General features: G+C 34.7%; 1 protein-coding gene across 2 annotated transcripts in view; it reads left to right on the top strand.

The window, feature by feature from the left end:
- The window catches only part of CACNA2D1 (calcium voltage-gated channel auxiliary subunit alpha2delta 1), a 383,720-nt gene that overhangs the window by 343,115 nt on the left and 21,804 nt on the right, over positions 1-18,801 (top strand). For both annotated transcript variants that reach the window (XM_027639551.1, XM_027639552.1), the window contains 11 exons: positions 402-473; positions 5,395-5,456; positions 7,639-7,715; positions 9,607-9,667; positions 11,305-11,402; positions 13,138-13,222; positions 13,422-13,484; positions 14,474-14,577; positions 15,836-15,922; positions 16,289-16,356; positions 17,629-17,667. In XM_027639551.1, coding sequence (XP_027495352.1) covers positions 402-473; positions 5,395-5,456; positions 7,639-7,715; positions 9,607-9,667; positions 11,305-11,402; positions 13,138-13,222; positions 13,422-13,484; positions 14,474-14,577; positions 15,836-15,922; positions 16,289-16,356; positions 17,629-17,667 — 816 coding nt within the window. The remainder of the gene's footprint in view (positions 1-401; positions 474-5,394; positions 5,457-7,638; positions 7,716-9,606; positions 9,668-11,304; positions 11,403-13,137; positions 13,223-13,421; positions 13,485-14,473; positions 14,578-15,835; positions 15,923-16,288; positions 16,357-17,628; positions 17,668-18,801) is intronic.

Below are 18,801 nucleotides of genomic sequence, written 5' to 3'. Positions count from 1 at the left end.
TGTTGACAACAAGTTAATTCCTCTGTATATTTTTCAGTTACTGATTTTGTAATACATTCAGAAATCAGAATTTTTTCACTTAGTTTGAAATTGTTCTTTCATGACATTAACCAGCATTCCTCAGTATCTGTCAAATTCTGTCTTAAGTTTCTTTGAAATGGCTGCTTCAGAGACAAGTTTCTCTCGAACTGGTACAAAAATGTTTTTGTGAGTCAATGTTGCTACATCACAAAGATGTACTGGGAGGCACAAGAAATGCTAGACAAAAGGTGTGACTTTCATATGCATTACTGTTTTCTGTGTTTCTATGAAATATTTTGAACACTGAAAAGATTATTCATGTTAAATGCAACACTTATACCTTCTTTCTTTTCCTTTTCCCTTTTCTCCCATGCTAATAGATTCGGAAAAAAATGATAGATGGAGAAAGTGGAGAAAAAACTTTTGAAACACTGGTCAAGTCCCAAGATGAGGTAAGAAAGGAACACAAGGAATTACATTTACAGGAACTAACCAAACCAGAAAAATACTGAGAAATGGTGAAATGCTGTGATGTTCATTTTTTAATGACAGTTTGTACCATTTTTCCCTCTAGATTTGCTATTTTGACTGGCTTATAGTAAAAAAAAAATTATGTTCTTATGAAAAAAAGAATTGTTTTGTTTCTTGGTTTCTTTGGTGCATCATTAATCAGGCAGTTGTTGATGAGGTCTTACACTCTGTTCACCAGGAAATGGACCCAGCCTACTTCTCTGTATGAATCCCAAAACAAAGTGCTTAATTTGCTTGTGGAGATGTGTGAGGATGGGTTTGGTAGTTTATATTGTGGTTGAATGGGAAGAAAGTAGTGAGAAAAAAAAATAAAATTTTTATGCCATAAATGAAGACTATTTGGGATAAGCAAATTCATCTTACAGTTATATCACATACTTTCCAAAGCTTGTTGTCTTCTTTATTTTCTTGTCCAAAATGCTTGTGTCTGATAAACATTGCTACTGTTTTCTTTAATACATAGAAACATTTCCTAGCAATAGTAAATATTCAAAATTGATCCTTACATTTGTGCGCTACTTCTCTGGGACCTTAATGAGAAGAAATGATTACTGGTGTTCTGAAGGAGCAGTTCTGGCCACAGTATGCCCCCCCAGTTACAGTTGTACAACAGCTTTTTGAAATTTTTCACTCTGAATATAAACCATCTTGAAGATAGCTAATTTAATGATTTAGCAGACACTGCGCATCCGTATATATAAGCACACTTTAACAGTACTTGGCAGAATTTCTTGGAACTGTGCAGTTAATTTTCCGTATATGCTATTAGCTGTCCTTTCCTGTTGATCTCCTGTAACTTTGATATTGCAACAGCTCTGCTGTTCGTACTTAAGTGTCAGAATGTTCCAGAAGAAATTTCCTTCTTCTCACAAGACATATGATGCAGAAAGAAACTAATCAGGTTAAGTCGATAGGAAACAGGCCTCAGAGAATGGGGGGGGGGGGTGTTATTCTGTTAAAAACAGCACATTCCTTACTTATATTCCATTCAATGTCTTAACTGGTATTAACTTTTAAACTACTCCCAATACTGAGTAGTCCCTTTTACCACTCCTCTGAATCAATCCTACATTGAGGGAAGATTCTTATATACTTGTTCTCACTTTGACAGAAAAAAGCGGTTTGTATTCCTAGTCTATTCTTGCTTTAAACATGGTAGAAACTTACTTGTCTTCGTGGGTGAAAATTAGTAGCACAGCCCATGTTGTCTTTGCTAAATGAGACTGAAAATGGAGGAGAATTTTCTCAAACGTCTTGATAATTCATCCATGCTGTGATTTCAGAATGTCTAGTTCATGGTCACTGGGATCTGCAACAGGCCTTTGGAGACATACTTAGAAGTGTTGAAAGGCTGCAATAAGGTCTCCCTGGAGTCTTCTCTTCTCCAGGCTGAACAACGCCAACTCTCTCAGCCTGTCTTCATAGGAGAGGTGCTCCAGCCCTCTCACCATACTTGTGCCCTTCATCTGGATCTGCCACAACAGGTCTATGTCTTTTGTTTACTGATGACCCAAAGATGGACGTCTCATAATCATTCCTCAGCTTCTTAGTGTCTGCACTGGATTTGACAAAGCACTCTGCTTCTGATTGTGTAATTTAATAGGAATGCAAATAAGGACAGGTCACCAATCTCAAGTTCTTCAAAACTGTGCAAGGTGATCTTAGCTGAAAGATGATTATAGTGATGATCATATAATCATATAGACAGTAGAACTACATTAATCTCTATGAAGAAAACCAAGTCAACTCAAGCCTTACACACTTAAGTTGTCCAGATATAAAGCATGCCTTAAAGTTATGGTCCTTGACCCTGTGGAGTCCCATGATCTCATTAAACCTGCCCACACTAATTCTCTGCATCCAACTTCATACTGCCTTTCACCTTTTCCCACGTTCCTCTAAAGCAGAGACCTGTATCAGCAGTCCCCTTGCCTTCTATCAGCACTCTATTGTGTGCTTTCTCAGAGTAAAATGCCAAGACAAAGCTTTACAATGCTGCTTTACAATCTCTGGGTCAATCCCGCTATATGAAAAAAAATGTGTCTTTTCCTGAGTGGTTCCACTGGTGGAAGGTGGTGAACAAATACGTCCTTTCTAGGGCAGAGTGGATAAGCCCTGTTGGATGTCAGTTCTACTCCGTCATCTGTGTCAGGAGTCCATGCTGTTTAAGATGCCACCAGCCTGTTCCTTGAAGGGAGAGTTGGTCACTCCTGACCCACTGTCAGAGAGTCCCAATTCCTGCTGGCATCTGTGCTGAGGATAAACTGCTCCAGAAAGGACAGACTCCATGCTGGGACATTTTCAGATTTATGTTGTTCTGTTTAAGGAGTTCCTTTCCAAGCATATGGGTGAAAAGGGTAGGTGTAGGTGGTCAGAAGACGGAGGGTTAGAAGGTCGCAAAAATACAATAACGTGGTTAGGGTGTACAAGAAATTGCTTTAATGGCAAACATGTTGAAGAGATTTCAGGCTGTTATTACATTTCTTAGGCTTTGTGATGCAAAAGACCTGAAACAGTAGGTCCTGCAATTCTTTGCCCAAAGAGGGAGAGAGGGAAGCATTGCAAATGCTGAAGTCAGTTACAGCACCAGGGCAGGAGGGAGGAATGTAACATCCCTGGGTCCGTGAGAATGTGCCAGTTACACACAGCCCAGACCACAATCTGTGTTTGAATAGAATATCCCAAGCCTTTTGATCCCAGATGCTTCAAGTGCCAATGAAATTAATTACCCTCACCTTCCTTTGCATCATGTCCCAAGATTTTTTCCTCTACCCAGACCTCTCCGAGAGAAGGGAGCAGCCAGAGCTGGCTGGCGATGATGACTGCTTCAGGCCATTGCACCCTCCCAGCTCCAGGCTGCTAGAACCAGAATAAAACTGCTTTAAACCACGGGCCATGCATGAGCCATGCATCACTTAGCACTTGATAGCTTCATATATTTTCTTATAAAAAGGGCTGATGTGGTCGGTTGCTCTGAACTGACAGTTGTAGTCTTCAGGCTTCAAATTTATGTTCTTTTTGTTTTGCTTTTTGGTTTAAGTTTGCATTGCTTTCCTTTTGTATTGCAGCTGGCCCCAGCAGTGTCTTGGGAGATGACTTCATACTACAGCATAGAGACTGGACTTGTAGCAAGTGTGGGTGGGGTGCGCTGGAGTCTCCCAAGGCCTCAGGGGCTTTCCAGCTAACAGAGAAGATGCCATAGGAACAAAAGCATTGCCACATTTGGCAGCCAGGGTGGGCAGTAGTGAAAACCAAAGGGTCACAAAAGCTGCAATAACATGTGTGGGTTCTTTGGCAGAGATAGCTGGGGATGAGATGATCTCAGACCACTCAATAATGAAGTAGGCAAAGGTAAATGGGAGCTATGTATGAGGATGTGTGATGGGTTACCTTTGAAGGAAGGTTTCAACCAATTTGCTTTCAAACATGCTCACAAAAGGATTTGAAAACAGCCCAGTTCTTCTCTTCCTTCTCTCCTACCTGAGCGCTGCTTTTCTTTTGTGGAGATACCTGGTGTGTGACCCATGACCCTGTGCCCAATTTGGAGGGACTGCCAGCACTAGGTTCAAATGTCGACTTAGTCTTAAACTGAAGTAATAGTATGGGCACATCACTGAATATAAGTAGGCTTGGATAGGAATCTCTTCAGCCATCTTTTTACCTTAAATGTGAAATATACCAGGGCATTAGACACTAATATATACATCTTTTTTTCTGTTTTTCTTTTATCCTTTTTTGATTTTCTTTCCAAAATTGCTAATAAATTATTTACACTGTCATTCTGTACTGAAAAGCAGTCACCAGGTAATGAGAAGATTTCGATTTATAAGTCAAATAAGACACTTCTTTTCCACAACCATGGTCATTTTCTCACTGTCCTTTTACCACAGAGAAAGAAAGAGGGCAGAGATATACCTGTGGTACCTTTCACCAATGTTTGTAATGTTTCAGTGCAACAGCTGTATAGTCTTCATTGCTGGCATACTTACAAAACTCTGATTGTAAAATAATATTATAATATGTTGCAGCTGGCATAAAATTATAATTTTCAAAGTGAAAAACTGAGTAAAACAATGTCAGCCAGGTGGATTCATGATTAAATCTATGGGGAACTGTGGGACTGTGCATATGACACTATATTTCATACCACAAGAAAACAAATGGTAAAGCTTATCCTAATGTATTAAGTTATTTAAAAATAAACATTTACTTCAGTGTTTATTTTTTTCCCAAATCCAAGGCCCTTTTAACAAGATCAGAAACACATGTAAGTTTAGCATAGGGTGTCTGTACAATCAAGATTACCTAGCTGTGCCTATAATTATGATTCAAATTTAAATGCATTTAGGCAGTAGTGCCAGTACATGAAAGCACAGGCACTGGGTGTTTTTTAATGGTAAAGATTTTGTAGGTAAGCCTTTTTTCAACTGAGTTTTGGGGGTTTTTTGGTCATTTTTTTTTCTATTCGTAGTTTAACTGCAAAATGATCCATAAAAGAGATAATTTTTTTTTATTGAATTGAAATCATATAGAAAAAGGTTTGCATATGTCTGGGTAATGAATTTTAAAGGGAAAATTATAGGTCATGTTTGTCTGGTTTTATTTAAATTTACATTCCACTAATGTTCAATAAAATTTATGTAGTTGATTCTTTTGCAAAATATAAGTTTGGAAAATATTTAAGAAAAGGAGGTGCAGCTCAACTCATGCTTTTAGCAAAAAAAATTAATACAAATCCAACAGATTTTTCTTTAATTTAACACTGTATTTCTCAAAGAAAGGTCATACTTGTTGAAGATCCAGAGTTTAAAAATTTATTTTTTTACTAATATCTCTTTATAGAGGTATATTGATAAAGGAAACAGAACATATACATGGACTGCTGTGAATGGCACTGATTACAGGTAACTCACTTCACTGACTTCCTTTGTTTAGTTTAATGTTCTTCTGGATTATTTTGGTTAATATTTTCAGCATTACATTTTCTATACTAGTTAAATAAGGACAAGATGATCTTTATATCCAGGCCTGTAGGATTTTCTTGGTTCCTTTACAGACTTCCTTGTTGCTCTAAGGACTAGAACCTCATTTTTTGTCCAATTTTTGAGATTTATGTAGGAAAAAACATTATTTATAATTGATGTTAAGAATCACTTTTCCTCCTACTTGCTGTATCACAGTATGCTTTGATTCTTGTATACCTTCTGTTAGATTCCCCCTCTTATTTCAACTTTTCTTTACACTATCTCCATGTTCCTGCTTTAATATATGTATTAGAAAGAAAGATACAATGTTTTGGTCTAAATAAAAAAAATGTGACCTGTTTTATGTAAACACTTTTCAGTCACAGTCGTTGCTTATAACATGATCTTTCTAACCTTCATATGGGACCTTAGGAGCAGGAGCTGTGCTACTGGTTATCTCTGAAATCTGAATCTATTTTTGACAAGTTTAGCTAATTAGCATGGATTCTGCTTTGTACGTAAAAATTACCTGGTCAATGGCAGCAGGAACAAATGAAATAATGGGTAAAAACATCCTCCCTTGAATGCAACACTGGCACTGTATATTATTTCAAAATCATTTAAGCACACAGCTCTGTAACATTAGAAAGAATGTAGAAGCTCTACATTCTCCAAAACAAGTTAGGGTTTACCAAGTCCCAGAAAAGTTAAACTACGCTAGTTCAAAACTTCATGGTACAAATATTGAGTCAAATTTTTGCCAGAAGTCTATTTTTGTTGTGGTGAATTACAGTAGTCCTCAGCCAAGTTGGATCCAAGGTTACAGTCACTGAGAATGCAAACATTAATTTGTATATAAAAACAAACATATCAGTTTTAACAAGAGAATGTAAACCTAGGATCTTTTAGTCACCATCCCATTTTTCTGTTGAACTGCCTCTATCTTTATACGCTGTAAGAAAATGAAGTTTTTTATCAGACTGCCATCTAGCAATCTTTAGAGAAATACATTTGATTTATATGACTTCTTGGTTCCTCCTGAGCTCCCTGGCATGAGTTACAGCAATAAATCCGTGGAGTATCGTTATAGAAAACCTATTAAACATAAAATTGTAGATTTTAATTAGCAATTTCTGCTAGCAGTAACTGTTAATGACAGGTAAACTGCCACTGATTTCCCTAGAGGAGAATTGGTAGAAGGCTATCACTAAATATTCAGCAATCTCACTCACATTCTTTTTAAATGGCAAATGTGCCATTAAAGGTCAACTCCTTTATGGCTCAATTGTAAAACTTTTGTAATGTTAATTTCTACAGGTATCCATTAGAAACTGTTGCAGTTCTGCACGGATGAAATCCAAGTGCGAAAATTAAGGATGCGACCTGGCAGATGATGATACCTATTTAATGATTACTCATACTTTCTGTCCTTTACATACCTTTTTACACCTGAACTCTTCTACATATATATTGAATTTAGCTGCAAATAGTCCTATATGTTTTGAACAAAAATAAATATAATCTAAAAGAAAATATGTGGCAAATCTCTGCAAGTCTTAAAATGATATTACACAATTATACTCAGAAGTTATTAGTGGTGACTGCATGATTAAAAACATATTTTGGATCTTGACTATAGTGTGAATTCAAGTATTGCCAGATGCATTTTCTAATGAATATTGATAGTTACTTTATTAGTGGAAGGAGATTCTCTCATTATATTATGTGTGCAAATCTGTGCAGTACTAAATGATGTTTTTGCAGTCAGTGATCACTGTGACATGTTACACTGGGATGTTAAATGTGTCAGAGGGAAATAGAAGAAATAATTTATTTTTTTTAATTTACAATTATTTGGAAATTCCTTACCTATTAGTTAAAAAATGCATTTATGCTTAAAAATATAAATAAGAATGAAAGTAAATACAGGGAAGCTCAGGACTGACATAAACCTGCTCGTGTCTCTTACAAAGTATGATATTGGTATGTCACTGTGTGACCATCTCATCTCATAATGATCCAATCTCCAAATTTATTAATTGCTTTCAAAACACAGAGAAGCTGAAAGTGGAAAACTGCTGGAAATAACATAATTGCTTTACTTGTCTAATTTCTATTGCAGCTTGGCATTGGTGTTACCATCATACAGCTTTTATTATATTAAAGCCAAAATAGAAGAACTAATAACTCAAGCCAAATGTAAGTACTGTGAAGGTTCCCTGTTTTTGTCTAGTATTGCCAAGTCTCAGATTCACTTAAAAAGCAATGTTTGAGATTCATAACTTTTGTGGAATTCACTGATGTTATCATGATGTACCCAAAATCTGCAGCAATGATTCTAATCCATTGTAACATTCAAGGTGCAAGAAATATTCTATAAAAATAGAATATGTGCAGGTACCCCAGTTCCACTGACAATCCCTTCCTCCTTGCTCTGTGCCTATAGAATCATTGCCTTGTGTATCCTCTGTTGCTGTCATTTTAAGGGTCTGGATACCGGGATTTTTCATTCTATTAGCAAAATGTAGTGATGTAGACTATGATAATAAAGCATTTTTTGTGTTTTAGTTACGATATAATATTTAGCAGATGACTTCTGCTACCTGTAGGAATAAAGCAATGTGAAAGCACTATTTGGTTTGCCTTGCAGTTAGGCTTTTATTTTGCATTTTACATATAGTTTTAGTGGACGTTTGTATTCTGTTTTTAGATTAGACTAATTAATTAGATTAACCATTTACCAATTCTGGAGAGATAGCTAGAAATTACACTTGTCAATATTGAAATGCTATTTGTTTATTATGTGTAGTCTAGATAGTACGTGAAATAGAACCTCTCACAGCCTTTTAACTTTATACCTAGTACAAGTATGTAGTTAAATAGAAAGTTAGAAAAACACAATGAAACTCTGACAGACATAAATACTGTTAGTTTAGAGAAAACTTGGTAGCACTACATCACTTGCCTCTACCATTGCCTCCTGCATGTGAAGTCAGATATGGCAACTTTTTAATAATCAGTGATTTATTTTGTAACTTTGTCCAATAGTAAGCAGTTTAAAATTAAAGTTTTAAGGAAAGAATATGGTTTTCTTGATGGATTAGATCTTCTGGTTTTGCACTTATATCAATATATCCTGCAAAACAGACCCTTGAAATAGCCACAGTATATAGAAGGTACTGAGAAATAAGTGAGAAGGGTATATTCTTCAGTCTCCAGAGATGTTTGTCCTTTTTTTCCAGACTATAGCTGTATGTAAATTGAACCTTTGATCTATCTATGTACAATATTTTTATTCAAGGGGCTGTTTGAATAAAATATTGGTTTGTGACCCCTTGTGCTTTACCCTGTTTTTTTCTGTTTCCCTGCTTTCTCTTTCTGATGGATAGTCACATTCCAAAAGGGCAAGTATATTCTTGTTGCTCAATTTCCTTCTGTTTACTGCAGTTGATATTTTTCACTTATATTCCTATTCCTACTGGATATTCTCCTCTGTATTACTCACCTCAGGATCTTCTCCATAATCATTGGGTACCATAGTAATAGAAAGGGGAAAAAAAGTGAAGTATTTTTCTGTTTTCATGCACATTTCAATATGTTGCTAATCTCTAATCCTTCTTTGTCTGGTCCTATCAATGTTCAGTGATATCAGCTATTAAAACCATTATTTTCAGTAGGATTGACAGTGATATTAGTACAACTGAAGATTTTAAACTATCGCAGAAAATAATAGGAGCATTTTTCTTCATTTTCTAACAAATTAGTGTCCCAAATATTTCTTTGTATTGGATTGTAATTCTAATGAAAACATCTCATATGTTTTCATGTTGTCATGCTAATTAAATGTCCCCTATAAATAAATTGTTAGATATATCTTCTTGTTTCCAGGTATATGTTGTATATAAGGTAATTGCTTCCTATACTGTGAAATACTGAGACGTACACAGTATATTAGTAGGAAGGTGTCTCAAAATAAACATTTCCTTCTAAATTCATGGATGCATGCAAAAGATAACCTAATAGTTTGAGAAGAGAAATGATGGCAAAAATCCTAGTTCACTTACTTGGTGTTTACTCTTCATCTTTGTAGTTTCAGAAACACTGAAGCTTGATCATTTTGATGAAGCTGGATATACGTTTATAGCACCAAGGTTAGTTAATTTCCCAATAATAAGTATTATCTCAGCAAATAGGCATTTGATCAGATTAATGGCACATAAAAAATACAGATTTGACCAATAAAGTTTCATTTTGGTAAAAAATTGTCTATCTTCTTGCTGGAAAGTAAATAGCATCTTCAGGCTCTGATTCCTGTTTATATCAATCAAAGAGAGATGTAAAATCTGATATAGATGTTTTAATGGAAAACTTATACATGTGTGTTCATTTCTTATGGTTCTGACTTTTAAGATTTTACAACTTTGTACCTTAGGCTCTCATTTTTAAAATAAGTTCCATAATACCTATGTGAAGATGTTTCCCAGCTTCAAGACAAAGGGTTTCAAACCTCTCTATCACTTAAGGATGAGTTAATTTTTGATTAATTGAACATAAAAATTATTAAGTGATTGAGAATTGATTAAATTCATTAGTTCCCTGGGGCTTTTTATGTGAAATTGTATGAACCTTGTTGCCCTTTTAAATTTATGTTTGCAAGGGAAACCTAGTATGATAAACAGTTTTTAAAAATTGTTTGTCTAAAAGATAGTTGTGATATATAAAGGAAATTCTGTACAGTTAAGCTCAGTTGAGAATTTTTGCATTCCTTATTTATCTGATAATTTTCTGTATACGTTTAAATTTCAATTAATAGATTGATTTCCATGACTAGGTTGATGGTATGTAAAATTCTTCTATCTTAAAATGTATCTCAGCTTAACTGTTTAATTTATTTTTCTGAAAGACTGAGGTTATTGATAATCAATTGTACCAGTTAGCAGTTTCCAACAAATCCCTAGTTGTTAGGCTGTCCTACATCAACAAAGTATGTTTGATATGTGGTTCTGTTTAAATGGGAATATTGGTATAGTAAGGCAAAGTCTGCCTATAGTATTTAAGGATCGTGGTAACACAAATAAAGGGTAATAAGACATCTTAGTCATATGAAATACTTGAACATACTTCTTTTGTTAGTAAAATTATTTAAATATTAAAAGCTCATTTAAAAAAGAGAGCCCTCTGCTTGACTGCTAAATGCTGTCTACATTTTAATTAAGGTTGTTTAACTCCACTCACCATCCAATGTTTACTTCCAAAATACCCAGTGACTTTTATTTTGCTGCTTGCATTCAGTGAATTACCTAATGATATAGTGCTTTATTACATGGTATAAAGAATAGTTTATTGTTTATCTGTTTTGCATATGTCAATAGGTTCATAGATCTTGCCTTAGTTGAGCATGAAGTGACTATGTTTCACCAGCAGGCTCTGTACTTTCCAGTACAGTTTAACCTAGGAGCTGTTTAAATTCACTGGGCATTTTTATATTTAGTTTACAGATTATGATCTCCTAATTTCATAGTCCTGAGTTTTTTCTGGGAAACTATGCCCTATTTCATACGTGCCGTTTTCCTCTAAATCAGATTTAGGCAGGCACTTGAACACCTTATTTCCTGTAATGCCTGAAATAATTGTTACAGTCGTTTCTCCGTATTGAACGTGGCAGTCAATTGGCACAGTAGTGGCAGTTTCCTCATCATAGTAGTACAATCCTGCTGGGCTTTAGAATTGTCTGCTTTAGTAGCAAAGGGAACAAATCTGAGAAGGCTGATATTCTGTTGTTTTTCAGAGAATACTGTAATGATGTAAAAAAATCAGAAAACAACACTGAATTTCTATTAAATTTCAATGAATTTATTGACAGAAATACTCCAAGCAGTTCATCATGTAAGTATGCTTCTCAGTTCACTGAAATTTTTCCTTAGAAAAATACTTTCTAATAAATGAGAGGTCATACTCAAATCCTGTGGGTTTGGTTTTTTAGTTGAAATATATCTGGTGTCAGGATTTTCTATCCAAGATAGAGACTGTAAAATTAGTTTGCAAGTCTTTGGCTCTATTTAAGAAAGTTTTCAGGGCCTTTTGCATCCAGTGTTTTCCATAATTCCTCTCAGCGTTCTGTTCAAGCATCAAATAACTACCGATTCTTTTTAATACACTCCAAATATTTTGAATTTATATTTTTTCACTTCAGCATATAAGCCAAAGTCCCAAACTGACTCAAACTCTTGTAATGAAATCTTCAGTCCACTTTCTTATCATTTTATTCCAAACTAAGTAAAGGAGTCCAGAACCAAAATAGCCAACAATCAGAACAAAAGATAAGGAGGTTCTATTACTGGTTCACAGATTGGTTAAAGAAATCTCACTTGGGCTTGAATAGCTCAAGACCACAGATCCATGTAATTGCTGCAGTGGTGACCCTGGGCTTTTGGATTCATGTTTTGAAATAGGGCCTTAACCTCTATTTAGAATAAACACTTTTGAATGAACCATTAGTAAGGTATTAAAGTCTAGTTCTCATGAAAAATTTGACATTTGGATTTGGTTTTGCATACATACATCTGTTTAGCATTATTATTAATTTATAAATAGTTGGAATAAACTTTTTTTTTTTTGTCTTGCATGCCCCAGGTTTTTTTAACATGTTTCTGTCAGGGATCACTGATCAATTCAGAAAGAATCTGTCTGTTAGACCATGTAACTGGAGGAATGTGCACTTAGATATGAGATCTTCTCACAAAAGGCTATTTTTGTGTGTATGTGTTTGTAGGTGTTTGATGTACTTTTTAGTAGAGTGATCTTATTCATTGGTACATTGCTGACTGACTGAAATTTTGTTTGAAACCCTTGACTCAGCATTGAAAATGAAAGTGTTCACCTCCAATGACTAAAGCTGTTAATAAATAAAAATTCAAATTTAATATTCACTACTTATATAAGCAAATATTGAGGACACATTTAGTGATATTGTAGTATACAACAGGGTTTAATAAGTAATTTTTCCAAAATTTTATCTACATATTTCTATATTTCATTTTGGAATACATGTCAAAACTGGCTTTTTTTCTATTTTTTTTCCCTAATAATTAAATTACTTTAAAAATAGTCTCCCTAATAAGAAAACAGTGTTAACTAAAGGAATGAATAACACTAAAAGCTAAAAATGCTTTTCAAAAGGGATAATTTATATACTATAAGAACTTTCTCTTCCAAAGTGGCATTGAAAAAGCACCGACTTCAAACCATCCTTTTAAAGAAATTTAAACATGACATCCCAGTAAAAAGATAAAAAGTGTTTTAATAAAAACATGCTTTAAAAATATTTCCAGATTTAACACAGAGGTTTTGCAAAGCTGGGAACTATACCCTTATCACCTTGTTTATTCCTATTACATAAGGATAAGTTTTTTAGGCTACAGTAAAGGAAATGTGTAAGTGAATTCAACAGTGTGAGAGCAATCTATTTCAAACTAATTAATTGATGTAATTTGAAGTTGACCAGTGTGTCTAATAGAAATAGTCCAAATTTTGTGACTGGACAACTCAGAATTTCATTTTAACCTTTTAATGAAACTCCACCTCATATGGTTTCAGATGAGTGTCTTAACTCTTTTGATAGGTAATATTGATATGGTCCTTAGAGTTTTGCTGGATGCAGGATTTACGGATGAACTTGCCCAAAAATATTGGAGTAAACTGTCTCTGTAAGTATTCTTTTTATTGACTGTGATTTTTTTAATGCATTTCAAAGTTTGATTTTAAAATCTGTATATACAGATATGCAGTTAATGTTTACAAAGAATAGGTATTTAATTCACAATTATGCACTTTAATGGCAACCCTTGACATAGGAACTTGTGAGACTTTCAGTCAGTTTTCATTTTAAATATTATTTTTTTACAGTGATGGAGTTGTTGCACAATTTGTTGTTACAGATGGTGGAATTACTAGAGTATTCCCCAAAAGGTAAGAATTATTATAAAATAGTATAAACTGATAATTTTGAAATGTGAAGGGTTAGAATGTTAAATAGTGGTTTTATTGAATGAAAAACTACAGTCTCCTACAGTCTAATCTGTACTGATAGTTAGGAAATGAATGGAATGTCTTGTTTTTCTTTGATTATACCTGTTTCACTGCTTCAAACTGATTGGTAACATTATTTTCATGACAGGTCCTTGCAATCCAAGTTTCTAATCAATGTAGAACAGCAGTAAAGGCAATGCCCTTGTAGTAGCAGTGGGGCCCTGCTAATCCCTAATTACTCCCAAGCACTCAGTTGTTTGGCAGGCCACAAATACTGGAAAGTAACAGGTGATTTATTTTTTTTTAAACTAAGAGCAGGCCAAATGGTCCAGGGACTTCAAGAGAGAAAATTGTATCATTACCAGAGGACAAAAAGGGAATGCGAAATTGGATTTATAATAAACTAAACACCCCCATGAGTAACTGAGAATAGTGAGGGCACCAATAGAGACATACTGGTAAATGGCAGATTTATCTGTTTTCTTGATTTATTCTGTGTTTCCCCCACATGTGAAAATAACAATGAATTTTACTCCTCAGGTCAGTTTCTTTCCTATTTTGGGGTTATTAGTGATATTAAATCTTTTAAGATTAAGCTTAAGTGATAGTATGTGCTGTAAAGGTTGGTTTAGATTTTCTTGTAAGTAGTGTTGCAGTTATATTTGACTCTATATATCTAAAAGTGATGAGACAGGATTCATATTGTTCCAAGAATACTATTTTCTTTTTTTTTTTTCAAAAGTTTTTTGTTTTATTTTTTTTTTAAATAATGACACCTGCCAGTTAACCAGTGAAAACTGACAAAATCTGAAGACTAGAAGAATGAATCTGACATTTTCTCCAGCTGTGAAACATTAAAGAAAATAACCTGCAGCACAAGTTTAATGATATTCTGTGTTTTTTGATCACTAATATTTTTTTGTATTTAGGGCAGGAGAAGATTGGTTGGAAAATGCTGAAACTTATGAAGTCAGCTTCTATAAAAGGAGTTTAGATAATAACAACTATATTTTCACAGCTCCATATTACAACAGTAAGTCATCACTGTTTCAAAATGTTAGAGCTAGCTAGTCCAATATAAGTGGAAGTTTTCCATACCAGTCAAGGTCATTGACAAAAGATGCAAGTGGGACACTTCATAAGGAAAGAAATCTTGGGACAATACCTCTTTGAGGAACAGGCAGCTAGGAGGGCACCAAACAAGGGTCATTATAATTTTTCATCAACTCCAGTGGCCCTGTATACTCAGAATTAATGAAGTTGAAAATATCCAGAGTACTGGTGTTCATTTAACATATTGAAACACTTTTTTACAGAGATACTTTAGCAGAATTATTTTAAAAGGAAGTGAAATAAAATTGCACTCAGAGACAATAACACTACCTAAAAAGTCATATTTGGATTGAGTTCTGTATGCTGCCTCAGCACCAAACCTGACTTGGGGCAGCAGGTAAAAAGGTCCAGAGTTCACAACTCTGTCCACTGCACCACCTTAATTTAAACTTGGCTTTTGAATTCTATTTCTAATTTCTATTACTCACCAAAACCAATTTGTCTGAAATATCGTGACATTTAAAAGTCATATATGCACAACAGTAAATGCTCATGACTGATGTGAGCAACATTAACCTTCTTAAGCTTGTTTGTAAGCAGATGCTACCACAAACAACGCATTCCTCTCCTAAACATATGGGATATTTTAGTGCTGTTATTTCATAATTATTTATTGCATTTTTTCTCAATAAAATATAAAGAAGATAATTAACTGAATTCCCTGAAACCTTTGTTGTTCCTCAAATAGCTCCAGGGAATGTACTTTTAACTTGCCTTCTCATACTAAGCAGTGTTGAAAACAGGCTGAAGTCTGTCAGAGCAGTAATTGTTGGTTAGTGAGTGGTGTCAGTATACCCTGCATTGAAAAATACATAAACAACAGCAGGATAAAATCTTTGGCTCTGCTCCTGGTTTTAACAGAGCTGCTCACATGTGTAAAGCCATTCATGGCTCTGTTTGCGGAAGAAGAAAAGGCTACAGTAACTTTATGATGCAGTCAAACAGTGCACAAAAAGTGAATGAAAAAAGTAAGCAGAAGTGTTCCTCTTAGTCATGCAGGTGTTGGTGATCTGAGCTACCACAGGTGATGTGTACTACAGCTAGGTCAGTGCTTTTGGATAAGGATTTTTTAAATCATTCTGGGTGTTTGAATAATAATTTAAGTTTCAGAGGAAGAGGCTTTTATATTGTCCTAACTTTTTCTGTTTTTTTTTGTTTTTCCCTTTCTATACTGTCAGAAAGTGGTGCCAATAGCTATGAATCAGGTATTATGGTAAGCAAGGCTGTGGAAATAGACATTAATGGAAAACATCTGAAGCCAGCAGGTAAGACAGAATGGTGCTGAAACTCTAAATACTTTAGTTATTTGGTTGTTGCTCAACAGTGAATTAGAAAGTTAATTGAAATTTCAAAGGCACTTCACTTTATAATAACATTATTTTCTGTGAAACAGTTCTAACCTTGCTAGAGGAAATCAAGCCAAATATCTGGTTGTATTTGAGTAAGAGTGCTTAATTTATTAGTCTCATGAAGGATGCTGGTGATCAGACAACTGAGCAAAACTCATATTTTACCCTTCTGCAGTTCAATGATTTAGATGTTCTTATAATTTTCCCCTTTATTTTAGGATTCTACATTACCTTTTTTTTTTTTCATTTTACTAAAAAAGTCTTTCATGTATTTCTTCTTAGTTGTTGGAATAAAAATTGATGCAACCAGCTGGATGGAAAATTTCACAAAAACCACAATCAAGAGCCTGGTAAGCAATTGACCAAGTCTTTTTTGAACTTTATTTGCATTTCTCAAAGCTTCAGATGCAAATAGGTTTACTAACTCTTTGTACCAGAGTCACACTGATGTGAAATTACCAAGTAGTTGTGGTATTTAAATCATCCAAATGCACAAAATAAATCTATGTTGAAATAGGCTGTATTTTGTACGTGTCTTGCTTTCATAATTATAAAACATGGATAAAGACAAAGAAAAATTACATATTCCAACCAGTAGGCTCTCTACAAGATTATGCTGTAGCAGTGAATAAAATCTGCAGAAGGATTGATGGATCTATTTTTATTTAATATGGAGGATGTGTAAACGGTGAACAGTGAGGATTGATATTGCAACTAACACTGCACCATTATAGCAGAACTTAAGGAAATGGATGCTTAACCACATCATTCCATAGATCTAATGCTTAGATGTAAGTGGGAAGAAGGAAAAGTTAAATGAAAGGAAAAACATGGAACTGATACTGAATTTGTAAAGGAGAGGCACAAAATGAAAAAACTTATGGAACATAAGTTCCATATTGGATGAGGCAATGCTCCTTGGTGGGTTGTATATTTCAGGCATTGGTGTCTGGCTGTTTTAGGTATTTGAGCTGTAGGTCAGTGGGTAAGCAGACGCATTGCCTAAATGCTAAAGACAGTTGAGTACAAAAATACGAATATTTCAGATTTAATATGAGGTTGAGGGCATTATCTCATAGTTGTTTTGCTCAGGACGTAATGGAAGGACACAGTTATGTGCGTATGTGCAAACATATTGCAAGAACAAAAGAAAAACATGTTAGGAATCAACAGCCATAAAAGATAACTGGGTTGATGGGCTTTCTTTATCATGAAGAACTCCCACACTTTGAGACTGGTGAAGCTTTCTCTTTTGGAAAGCTTTCTTTCCATACCCCAAACACATGGAAATGCACCTGTTCTTTCTTTTTTACTTTATGCTCACAACACTGACATTCTGACAAGTCCTCCAAACTATTTATCTCTAATATATTGAACATATCTGTAAAAGGACCTGTATCAGAGTCTTTGGGAAAGGCAGATTGTGCTGTTGATAATTACCGAATAATTACTGAATTGTTCAGAGAGAAATTTGTAATAAATGACATGCACTCAAAATTTATAATAATATATAGATACTGAAAATAGAGTCACTTGTTCCTGTCATGATAGATTAATATAACTGCAAAATACAGAGGGTTTTGTAACATTTTTGTAAAGATTATTGTATTTTTGTTTTTTAGTGCAACAGTGAAATCTGTGGATGTGAGAGAAATAGCATGGTAAGAATATGTTCAGTTTATGATATCTGACAGATTATGAAAATTCACTAATTCTCTCTAGATTTATCTAAGACAAAGATTCTATCATTGTTATTTGAGGGTTAATGTTACAGAAAACAGGGCCTAGTTGTTTGTGTCTTGAGACAGATGAAGGTCAGGAGGGGAGAGGGTGAAAGGGCATAAAAGTTGGGTGAAATGCCTGTTGCAAGAATCATTGCAGGGAGGTTATGATAACTAGTGTAAAGAAAAAAATACAAGAAAAGCAATAGAGAATGATGTGAAGAGAAATGTGAGAAAAATATAACAGTAATTTGCAAAGCAAGAGACAAATTCTGAGAAAAGAGAATAATTTGAAAAAATCTGAAAAAAACCACCAATATTAGAATTACCTCAGAGAAGGATAAATGCAAACTGAGAAGCACCAGAGTACGTGATGTGCATTTCAACAGTCATTAGTCATCCTCCTCCCCCTGGTTCTCAGCACATTTATAATTAGGGGACTCCACTGCTCTGCTGGCACTCAGGAGAGCACAGCTCCAGGGACTGTCACCATATCAAGTGTTGCCATGAACTTAAAAAGCTTTTCTCTGCTCAGGTCTTCTGAGTTCTTTTGTAGAGTGTGAAGACCATTAAATCTGAGAATTACATCTAAAAAGGGTACTCTGGGAGGTTATCTATTTGACCTCACTGCTATCTCTCCAATCTCTGTCTGCAAGGATCTTTTACAAAGTGCAAAGCATGGGGAACAAGTGGGCTTCCCATTACTGCACCTGACAGCTGGAAGAATCCCACAATCCCACTGCAGTCCTTGGCAGGTGAAAAGAATCATGACTAGCAAGCTGAGAGTCTGTCCTTAAGATTTTTACTATTGAAATCTGCAAATGGAAAAGGACTTTAGGCATGACTGAAGCACATGAGAAGTTGTAGTCCCTTATTATGAGTTGAGTTTCAGTTATAATTAGATTTAATAAGGATATAGCATTCTTGGAGCTCACAAAGTATTGAGCAAATAAGAATTTACAAAAGAACTTCTACGAAATTAAGCCACAAATAAGCCTTTGATCTGTTCAGACTTTTATTATGCTGATAATGCTAATTATTATAGCTTAAATGTGGCCCTTGGCTATGAATTTG

Source organism: Corapipo altera, unplaced genomic scaffold, assembly GCF_003945725.1.
Source record: "Corapipo altera isolate COAL_440 unplaced genomic scaffold, ASM394572v1 1b, whole genome shotgun sequence".
Lineage (NCBI taxonomy): Eukaryota > Metazoa > Chordata > Aves > Passeriformes > Pipridae > Corapipo > Corapipo altera.
Note: the sequence above shows the minus strand (reverse complement) of the source record. Positions and strands in the feature narration are given on the sequence as shown.